The 11038-nt window shown below is 57.9% G+C and overlaps 1 protein-coding gene across 1 annotated transcript; it reads left to right on the forward strand.

The window, feature by feature from the left end:
- The first annotated feature begins 751 nt into the window (after nucleotides 1-751).
- Nucleotides 752-6584, forward strand: ARSI (arylsulfatase family member I). Its single transcript, XM_005231798.3, has 2 exons — nucleotides 752-1660; nucleotides 2795-6584. The coding sequence occupies exons 1-2, from the start codon at nucleotides 1341-1343 to the stop codon at nucleotides 4194-4196; spliced, it is 1722 nt and encodes a 573-aa protein (XP_005231855.1). The 5' UTR covers nucleotides 752-1340; the 3' UTR covers nucleotides 4197-6584.
- The last annotated feature ends 4454 nt before the right edge of the window (nucleotides 6585-11038 follow it).

An 11038-nucleotide genomic window follows, 5' to 3' on the forward strand; every position in this document is an offset into this window, starting at 1 on the left:
GCTGGGCCAAGTCCTGCCCCGGGAAAAGTTGAGGGGGTGAGATGCATGCTAGGCGTGACGGCTTCCTGGTGCCTGACGAACACTGGCCCTGCAAAAGGAATTACACAGGAGCATCACCCATCTGTCCCGAAAGCTCCCCTGAAACATCAGGGCACTGACCTGGCCCCTTGTTCCAGTACCCCAGGCTCAGACCAGTACCCTTGAGCTGGCAGAGATCTCTAATTCACATCAAACCTTGCCACTGGCTAGCTGTGGCCATGGCCAGTAAGAATGATCCCTCTGTGCCTCAGTTTCCCCACTTGGAAAATGGGTGCAGCAGCACTCGCCTCACTCTGCAGTGCTCTGCATGCCCCTGGGTGGTTTTACTCAACACTGGGAGTGTCCCAACAAGTTTTTGCAATTTCCCTTTGCCCAGGATTTATTTGGATGGTGATTCTGGTAGCGCAGGCAGCTGGCCCCAGCAATCCCTCCTGGGGTCCCAGCCCTTCCCGCTGCCCTCCATGGCTGGACGCTGTGGGGGCTTCAGCTGAGCATCCCACCGTGGCCATGGCCCATGCATCACGCGTCTTGGGGCAAGTGGGGAGGGTAGTGCCAGCAGCTCAGGGAATACCACGCTTAGGACCCTGCACACTCCAGGGCTTCCCAGCTTTTTCCTGGAGCTGCTGAGCTGGGAGGGGCTGAGCCTGCGGCTCCCCATAAACCTGGCAGCTTAGCCCACGTCCCGGGCAGATGTTGGGACTCTGCCTTGGAGCAGAGGGTGGGAAAAGGAGAGGGCGGCTCTTCCCGGGAGAGTGAGGAGGAGAGCTCGGCACCACTGGGCTTGAACTTTAGCACCCTCTTCTGCAGGACTTTAAAGAAAGGGATCATATCCTGAGCGAGCTATCTGGATAGCTGGGCGGGCAGAGGGCTGGAGCTGAGGAGAATCCAGCTACTTTCTCTGGTGAGGTTTTTATGGGGTTCTTCATAAAGAAATAACGCCAGCGCGAAAACGCCAGGAAGCCAGGAAGTGTTTCTAGTGCTCGGGACGCTTGGTGAGCAGCTCTGGGGCTGCCGTTAATCACTGCGAGGAGCCCGTCCTGCCGTGCAGATGTGTTTGATTGGAGCGGCGCGAGGGTTATTTTCTTTTGACTGAAGGCAACCCAGCCCCGGCAGATTAAGTTCTTTGTGTGCACACGAGTGTGCCTTCATGGGAGCTGCTCCTGCAAAACTGGCTGCAGGGGTTTTGGGGGCCATCCCCTAGGTTGGGGGGCTCACCCGGAGGAGGGGGAGACCCTGTTTCCGTGGCTCTGAGACGATGCCGGGACAGTAGCTCCCTTTGCAGGCAGCGCAGCGTGCTCGGGATGGCCGTTTATGCCCTCACGGGCTTCTCGCTCGTCAGCCTGCTCAGCTTTGGCTATTTATCCTGGGACTGGATGAAGCCCAGTTTGGTGGCTGATGTGGCCACGAACCCCATGGAGAAATCGCTGCCTCCTGCATTCGCCAGGCCACCCCACATCATCTTCATTCTGACTGATGACCAGGGCTACCATGACGTCGGGTATCACGGCTCAGATATCCAGACGCCAACGCTGGACAGGCTGGCAGCGGAGGGTGTTAAGCTGGAGAACTACTACATCCAGCCCATCTGCACCCCGTCCCGGAGCCAGCTGATAACCGGCAGGTAAGCCAGTGCCTGCCCACTCATGTACCCCCTTCTGTCCCTTCCTCAGCTCTGTGGGGCTTAACCCCCAGATTGCTGCTAGACAGATGCCCCTGTGTATTGGCAGATGGTGGAGATCCTCCAGAGAAAAGCATCTTGCTGCCTTTCTCTAGAAGGCTTCCCGGGTAAACGGTTGATTTTTGCATGGAATAAATAGCGGCACATGGCAAGGCCAAAAATGCGGATGCCATTGGGTAACATACATTTCTTTGGGATAAGGTGGTCTCTGGCCATGAGGTCCTTTAGTTCTGGGCAAGGAGCTGTCCTGTGCTTCTGTTACACTGGCCCTTGGGCTTTGCTGCTGGGCTGTGAGGTCAAAGGATGATCCTCCCCTGCATCTATGAGTCCTTTAGACCGTGCTCTTCCTGATTGCGTGTTCGGTGCTGCACTGGCCAGGGCAAGCTGGATGCTGGTCTGGCACCCTCTCCCATGTGGCACAGTCAGGTCTCCCCTTATTCTGGGCCCTTCTGCCTCCTGGGACAGATGGGGCTTTCCCTGGAGCAGTGCTGGGAGCTCAGCACTCAACGTAGGAGGCAGATCTCATCAGATTGTCCTCTTCTGAGGAGTGGTCCCCAGGGAGGTCCCTGGATGCGGTACCTAATGCCTGGGTGTGGTGGAGCCCACCAGGGTCCAGGCAAAAGCCCCTCTTCCCTCCTGATGGCTCTAGAGGGGTCCCAGGAATCTTAGGGGTACACAAAGCAAGGGGGGACAGGGGTGCACAGGCACCCAGGTGGGGCACTGCAAACCCACAGGGATTGCTGTGCAACTCTTGCTTGTGCTGCCCAGCCCTGACGGAGCCCAGCCACCTCCCCTGGGCTGGCAGGAGTGGGGATGGCTGCTGGTGGCATCCTGCGAGAGCAGACCAGTGTGCTTTTGACATGTCTGCTGAGCCCCCTTTTTTTTTGCATCTGCTTTTGGTACTTTTGGGTGGATGAGGAGCTCCCTGTCCCTGCCGCAGAGCTTGCTCCATGGGGTTGGGTCAGGTGACACGGAGATCTGCATGCATGTGGGGTCTCCAGCACATAAAGTGCCATCGCATTCCCACCCAGCACAGCTTCTCATTGCCGTTGATTCCTCCTGACTCTTCCCTGGCAGGTACCAGATCCACACGGGGCTGCAGCACTCCATTATCCGCCCTCGGCAGCCCAACTGCCTGCCCCTCGACCAGGTCACCCTGCCACAGAAGCTGCAGGAAGCCGGTTACTCCACACACATGGTAGGCAAGTGGCACCTTGGCTTCTACAAGAAGGAGTGCCTGCCCACCCGTCGGGGCTTTGACACCTTCCTGGGCTCCCTGACGGGCAATGTGGACTACTACACCTACGACAACTGCGACGGGCCGGGTGTCTGTGGCTATGACCTGCACGAAGGCGAGGACGTGGCTTGGGACCAGAGTGGGAAGTACTCCACCTTCCTCTATGCTCAGCGTGTCAGCAAGATCCTGGCATCCCACAGCCCCAAGGAGCCCATCTTCATCTATGTGGCCTTCCAAGCAGTCCACACACCTCTGCAGTCACCCAAGGAGTACATCTACCGCTACCGCTCCATGGGCAACGTCGCTCGCCGCAAGTATGCTGCCATGGTGACATGCATGGACGAGGCGGTGAAGAACATCACCTGGGCCCTCAAGAAGTACGGTTATTACGACAACAGCGTGATCGTATTCTCCACTGACAACGGCGGGCAAACCTTCTCCGGGGGAAGCAACTGGCCACTACGGGGCCGTAAAGGGACGTACTGGGAAGGAGGAGTCCGTGGCATTGGTTTTGTCCACAGTCCCCTGATCAAGCGCAAGCGTCGGACTAGCTGGGCACTGGTTCACATCACGGACTGGTACCCAACTCTGGTCAGCCTGGCCAGGGGCAACCTGAGCAACGTCCCAGGCTTGGATGGCTACAACGTCTGGCCTGCCATCAGTGAGGGCAAGGAGTCACCGCGAACTGAAATCCTGCACAACATCGACCCCCTGTATAACCATGCCAAGTACGGCTCCTTGGAGGATGGCTTTGGCATATGGAACACGGCCGTGCAAGCCTCCATCCGTGTTGGGGAGTGGAAGCTTCTTACTGGTGACCCGGGATACAGTGACTGGATCCCACCGCAGACCCTGACCAATTTCCCAGGGAGCTGGTGGAACCTGGAACGTCTCACCGATGGCCTGAGGAAGTCCCTGTGGCTCTTCAACATCACCGCTGACCCCTACGAGCGCTATGACCTCTCGGACCAGCGCCCAGATGTGGTCAGGACCCTCCTGATGAGGTTGGTGCACTACAACCGAACAGCCATCCCGGTGCGGTACCCTGCGGAGAACCCCCGGGCTCATCCAGACTTCAACGGTGGTGCCTGGGGACCTTGGGCCAGCGAGGATGATGTGGAGGAGTGGGGAGGTGGTGGGGAGCCCCTGAAAAGTAGGAACAAAAAGAAGAAGTGCAAGATCTGCAAGCTGCGCTCTTTCTTCCGCAAGCTGAACACCAGGCTCATGTCCAACCGCATCTGACAAGAGAATCCCCCAGCACTGACCCAGCCTGGCCAGGGTGGAGCTCCAGACGGCAGTGCCGCGGGATGGGAGTGTGGAAGAGGGATGGACAGGGAGATGGCCAGCACTCTCTTGCTTTCTCTTGCTCCGGTGTTCACTCCAGAATCCTTCTCCTCTCTGGCTGGACCGGTGGCTACGGGGAGGTGGTCCCAGTGGGCAAGGAAAGGCAGTGTGGGCTCAGCCGTGCTGCTTGGTGGTGGTGCACAAGTCTGCTGAGCTGGGATGGCCCATGCACAGCCCCTTCTGGAAAGAGAGGCCCTTTTCTCAAGGACTCTGCAGGCATTTGCAAGCTTTGAGTGTTGGCCAGTGCAGCGGCAGAGGAAGCGCGGGACCCTGGGGTGGTGATGCAGAGGGGCTGGCCAGCCTCAGTGGCTCTGCCTGCAGGTTGTCCCTCCTCATTTCCCTGTATATACATGCTCCTGACTTTCGGCCTGCTGCCAGGCAGCTGTCTTCTTTGCCTTTGCTCTGGGAACTTGAGGGCCTCCCCCAAACCCAAGACCGTGGCGTTTCCCTATTTTACTTCTTTGTGGAAGGATGGGTTCCTGACCTTGGGTGTCAGACCTGAGACTGCCATGGCTGGACTCAGGTTGCTGCTACAGGGGCCTCATGTGGAGCCATGGCTTCTCCTCTCCACTGGCTTGGGGGGCCGGGAGCAGCCCTGGTGAGGAACTATGGCTTATGGAGAAGTGGTTGGGTGCACTCAGAGGACAGATATTGTTCTACAGACCCACATTTGGGACGCAGGTTTGATCCAGGCTCTGGTGGACTTCATGTGGGTCAGCCACCCAGCAGATCCTTTCCTCCATAGTTCTGCCTGTCCAGACCTCCCATGTGCATGGCTGTAGGCACCCACGTTCCTCTCCATGCGTTCTATGCATCCACCCACCCCCCACCCCCCAACTGCTCCTTCCCAGTGCTGGGGCTGTCCCCGTCCCCACATCCCTGCTGCTGAACCTGGGGCGGTAGGAAGATCTCAAGAAGGTCTCTGCAGAAGCTGATGTTCTGCTCTGTTGCTGCAGGACTTCGAAGCTGGGGAGGGGGGGTTACGGGAACGACTCTCACCTGCCAGCGCCGCACCATGTCCCCTCGCTGCAGATGGGCACCGCTCTCCCACCAGCATGCAAGTAGCAGGGGGAACCAACTCCCCATCATCCACCTACCATGGGGAGCCAGCCCATGAGATTGCTGGGGGCCAGGCAGCTTGGGAGCCGGGGCAGCCAGCAAAGCGCCATGCCCCCGTGCCTTCGGCGGGGTGTGAGCGTGCGTACTTGTGCTCAGAGGAGAGCTGGCGAGGATGAAAGAGGGTAAATAGCTTTAAAAGCATTTTGGATGCATGGTGCATTTCCATTTACACAATGTGTTTTACATTTCTCCCCACAGGTTTCTCTTGGTGCAGCGTGTGTAGGCGAAGGCCCTGCTGTGAATTTTGAAAATAGTTATTTTTGTCTCTGGAAAATGAGGCCCGTTAGGACTTGTCAGCTCTTGGATGAGCAGTGTGGGCTTTCTTTTTTTTTTTTTTTTTTCTCCCTCTCTCTCTCTCTCTCCCTTGCAAAATAACATTCATTTAAAATCTGTCATTGAAAGATGTGACAATTGGCAGCGTGCACACTGAATACCTTTCAGTGTGCTTTCAAGCCCTGTGTGTGAGAAAGGGACGGGGACGGGAAGAGAATGCAATGACACATTTGTGTATTTTTTTCTTCTTACTCTTAGCTGGATTATTTGGGGGAATTGGGATTTTCTATAGAAACAAAGGAAAAAAAAAAAAGCTGACAGCAAGGCAGAATAGAGGAGGCCTCTTGCTGTAGAGGTGGGAAGGAGTTTGCAAAGCCAGACCGTGGCAGTGTGTGCATTGGTCCCAGCTGCTCTGCGTACGCCCATCACCGTACTGTCCCATCGGCCCCATGCAGCCCTACAGGCATGTCCCCGGCAGTGGCATCAAGGACAGGTTTCAGAGGGGCACCCAGCTCCTCCATCAGCTCCATCTCCATCCCCAACTCCCTTAGCACATTGCTCCATGGGGACCAGCCCACAGGCGAGCCCCAGAAGCGTGCTGCACATCCTCGAACTACCTCAACCGGCCAGCTTGATTCCTCGGGATGCGTGCCACCAACGTGCCTGTCGGCAGCGGGGCTGCGGCACCGGCTGCCGTTTGGCAAAGCCAACTGGTTGCTGAATATAAAGCAATGCTTTGCTGATAGAAGAGGAGGCTGCTGCAAGCAGAGAAGGAGCCAGAGGAGGGCAGGGGATGATGGCTGTGGGGGGCTCAGGCATGAGTCATGGCAAAGGGAGAACCGGTGTTGGAGGGAGCGGGAGAGCGGGGCTGGCCATGGGGCGGCAACAAGGCTTGGGAAACAGCTTTCATTTCCATATTTATATAAACACATCCAAGTTTAGTCCTTCTTTTATTTTTTTTTTCCTTCAAAAATGGAAATTTCCATGAAAACATGTTTGATTTTTCTCCCTTCATTTTTACTAATAGCCCCATGATAAGGTTCATCTGGTCTTGCTTCATTTCCAGTTTCTGATGTGCTGGGATGATGCCGGGTTCACGCAGTCAGCCTAGCCATAGTGTTGGATCTTCATTCTTCCTTTTTTTAATTATAAAATGTTGCATTCTGAATTTTTACAAAAGAAACAGTTGAAGGAAAGCCTCTGAAAACAGAGAGGAAAAGTAGGCAGGAGCGTCTCCAGGTGTTTGGAAAGTGCAGAGCCTTGGCTGGGAAGGTGGTGGCTGCTGCATGAGCTCCCCATCCCACCACTGCTCATTAATGGTCTCTGTGGGGAAAAATGCAGCGATGTGCCAAAATCCCATGTTTTCACACAGTGTGCTCTGGCTGCCAAGGGGTTAGTGCAGCTGGTGAGATGCTCAGGTGGTGGTGGAGCTCCCTTGCCCAGCCCTGATGCTGCACCCAGGAGACATGTGCACAGACAGGCTGAGCGCTCCCCTCCTTCCCAACCACCCTTCGAAGAGCTGTGTGAGCCCAAGGCTGCTGCAGATCCTGGGCAGGAGCTGGGTGCAGGAGGGATGGGGCAGGGGGATGCATCTGGGACCAGGCGGGGCTCTGGGCTGGGGGGATGTGAGAGCGGGGTGGGATAGCAGGGCAGTGTCTGCCTCTGCTCCATCGGGATGGACTGGCTGCCTCCACCCTGCCGGCTGCAGAGAATCCAGATGGGGATGGGATGGGGATAAGAATGCGGGTGGGATGGAGTTGGTGTGGGATGGAGGCAGGGGTAGGATGTGTATGGGGATGGGGATGTGTATGGGGATGGGGATGGGATGGCTCAGGCAGGTTTGAGGGTACCTTGGAGCCTCTCCAGCCCCACAGCATCTTCCACCCGAGAGAAGGAAGGGAAGCTCAGCAGCAGGAAAGGGGATGGACATCTCAGCAAACTGCCATGGTAGGAGGGTGGTAGGGCACCCTGAGCACCTCATGCTGCAGAAGGGTGCTGTGGATCAGGGGCTGTATCTCATGCCAGGCAGTCGTGTCCTTTTTCCTTCCAGGGGTCCCAGGATGTGCAGTTCTGCAAAGGTTTCTCCTTACCCAGAGCCACTGCGTGGTGGCCCGGGGGAGCTGCGTGGCACGCACTGGACATCCCCAAGTATCCACAGCCATGTCACAGGAGAGTCCCTGCCCACTCCTGGTGGTGGGAAGAGGGTGGCCCTGGTGGTGGGAAGAGGGTGGCCCTGGGGACAACCTGACCCAGCCAAAAGCGGTTTCATGTGGCCACAGGAGCGAGCGCTGGGGCTCGCAGGGACAGGGCACATTTGCAAACACAGCCCTAAATGTAAATCAGCTCTCCTTACCATGGTATTTATAATCTTTTTCTAAAAATAACCCCAAATTCAGCTTCCCAGAGGACAGCAACTGAGCATCCCCCAGACCCCAGCTTGAGTGTGAAACTCTCCCAGTAATTTTGGGATCTGTGCAATATGTTATTTGCAGCCCCACTGGTTTTGCGTACAAGGCACTGCTGCAGGCTCCCTGAGGCCCATGCAAGCCCTGTCCCCTGCGAGGAGGGGGGACCTGCTGCAGCCCCCTGGGGACACTCTGGTCCTCCCTGAGCCCCGTGGGGCAGCTGCCCACCCCGTGCATCTGGGGTTTGGCATCAGACCTCGGGTGCCCATCCTGGGGCAGTCCCATTCTGGGATGCAGAAACTAAATATCTGTAGGTAGAGCTGGAACAGCACGGGGAGAGCAGGATATATTTCTGAAGAGGCAGCCCAGTGATGGAGAGGAGCTGCAGGGGATGGACGTCTCCATCAGGCGGCCAGACCCGAGCACGGCAGCGGGAGAGGAGCTTGGCTCTCCAAAGCCCTGCAGGAGCAAACCTTGGGGTGGCTGGGAACAGAGACACCAGCCAAGAAGAGACATCCGAAGAGGATCCAGAGGTCTCTGGGAGAGGGCTGGGACTACTCCCCTCCCTGGGTGCTGGTGGGAACCACCCCCCAGCCCGGAGAGGGAAGATCCCACCCAGAGCTCCTGCTCCCCTTGGGTTGTCCCCAGGCACTGGGGAGTGGAGCCACACAGCAATTCTTGCTTGGGAAAACATCATCGGCAAAGCAGAGCGTGTTCAGCACTCAGAAGCCTGACACCCCCTCACCCTCAGACAGGGAAAAATGCTGAGGAAAAGAGGAAAAAAAATGAACAGAGAGGAGAGCGGGAAGGGAGAAACCCTTCCTGGAGAGCCGCTGCCTCAGGAAGGAGGCAGGGTCCCTGTGGGGGGCTTTGACATCACCCCCTGCCCCAGGCGAGGGGTTCGGGGCACGGCGGTCAAGGCTGCAGCAGAGTTCCTGGGGGGAAGGAGGGGATGGATCCCTCGTCCCTACGGGAGCATGCCGAGTCACGTGTGGGGGGCTGAACACACATGCCAGCGTGGGGGTGGGCGCGGGAAGTTGGGGCAGGTCACATTGTGGGCACACGTTAAGTTAGCACAGGCAGGAGTGAGGCGGGGGTTCATGTCTGCCCACGGGTGTCCCTGGGTCCCTGGTGTGGGGGGCTCTTCCTCTCGCTCTTCAGCTCTGAGGGGCTGCGGGGGGCTGGCAGGAAAAAGCTGAAGGAGGAGAGCACTCCCCCGAGCATCCGGCTGCACCAGCCCCCCCAGCAGCCCCCCGCCTCCTGGCATGGCCCCCAGGGTGGCAAATGAAACCCCTTTTCACATGGGAGCGGGATGGAGAGGAGATGTGCACGGGCAGGGAGGCGTTTCGGGGACTATCATATCCCCAGGGCAAAGATCGCACACGTTTATCACTCTCACCCGTGAGGGTGCCCGTTGTGCTCTGCCCACGTGGTGGCAGGTGGCATGGCCAGGGGCTGTCACCCCTTGGGGACCATGGCCCCATCCTCGTGCCCCATCTGTGTGGGAATCAGGTCCCTGCTCTGCCACCAGCGCCACAGGGTCCCCTCCGGCACAGCCACGCAGGAGCGGGAGGCTGGATGTGGGGATGCAAGGTGGGGATGAAGGTGGGTAATGGTGCAATTAATGGAAAAGCCATTAGACCTTTCTCCTCCTCCCCCTCTTCTTCCTCACTCCGCCACTTGCTGTCCTCCTCCACTTCCACCTCCTTTCTTCTCTCTCTCTCTGCTCCTCCTTCTCTCTCTCCTCTCAAAGATTTCTCCCTATTTTTGTCTGGTTAGAGCCTTTTCTTTTCCTTTTAACCCTTCCATGGCATCCTGAAAAGGAACTCAACCCATCTCAGCTGCCAAGGGCAATGCCCTCCCAGCCAGCAGTGGGAGTCCCTTCTCCAGGGGTGCTGGGGACTCCTGCTGCTGCAAAATCATCCAGAAACAGGACAAAGGCTTGGAAGAAAGCTCTTTGGTGGGGTCAGAAGGTGGAAAGCTGCAAGGGACAGTGTAGATGGTGGAGAGGGGACTGGGTCCCCGATGGGTGCTGCCTGGGGTGCTGGCAGCAATGCAGGCTCAGAGGGAAACCTCACCCGTGAGGTCTTGGACCTTGTTACTCCACTTTTATTGCCCTTTTTTTGCTTCCTTATGTTAAATGCAGCAGAGAGGAGACTCAGCAGCAGAAAGCCTGAGGAGGAGGAGGAGGGGGCTGACCTTCCGCCTCCCCCAACTCTGAAATCCCCTGCTTGTCCGCCCAGCTTGGGCACAGCAGGGAAATGCCAGCCCTCGACAGAGCCTTTTTGCTTCCGCTTTAGCTGTGCTTTCGGTCAAGATGCTTGCCCCATGGTGGGGGTGGACCCTGGGGACCCGCTCCCTGGAAAGCCCTGGGGCCTGTGGGGAGAGCCAGCAGCGAAGTGGGGAGCGGGGAGCAGCTCCGCAGCACAGCCAGCCCTCCCTGCAGAGTGATCGGGGCCAGCCCCCCGCGGGGGCCTGGCTGATGGCAGGCCAGTCTGGGGACCTGGGGACCTGCCATGGTTTCTCCAGCTTCCTCTGACACACTTCTGCTCCATCTGCTTCTACCTGCCTGGACCCACTGCAGCATGTCCCCCGTCCCGCAGCCCCCAGGCCCCAGAGGGATGCCACTGCAGGCACCAGCAGGGCCTGTATTTTGGGAGGGGTGAAGGCAGTTGCCGGGGCAACAGCATCCTGCTGCAACATGGAAACCACAGTTTCCATGGAAACCTTTTTTGCCCCAATTATTCCACCACTGCCATGTCCTTTAATTTGCCTTTAATATTTGCATTTTAACCTTCCCCCACCCCTGCAGCAGGCAGGTGACCCCTGGGCAGCCCCCAGGGCTGGGTCCCCAGCAGGGCCCTGGTCCCCACCGGCAGGCGGGGGTTTGGGAAGCAGTTGCCCCGGCAACAGAAACAGGGCGTTTCTGGCAGGGGTGGTCAC

The sequence above is a fragment of the Falco peregrinus genome, chromosome 8, assembly GCF_023634155.1.
Source record: "Falco peregrinus isolate bFalPer1 chromosome 8, bFalPer1.pri, whole genome shotgun sequence".
NCBI classification, from domain to species: Eukaryota; Metazoa; Chordata; class Aves; order Falconiformes; family Falconidae; genus Falco; species Falco peregrinus.

What these genes read in the sequence shown, in the direction of transcription:
- ARSI (XM_005231798.3), top strand. Translation starts at nt 1,341, where the DNA reads ATGGCCGTTTATGCCCTCACGGGCTTCTCGCTCGTCAGCCTGCTCAGC. An exon ending in AGCCAGCTGATAACCGGCAG is followed by an intron (nt 1,661 to 2,794) that starts GTAAGCCAGTGC and finishes CTTCCCTGGCAG; the next exon opens with GTACCAGATCCACACGGGGC.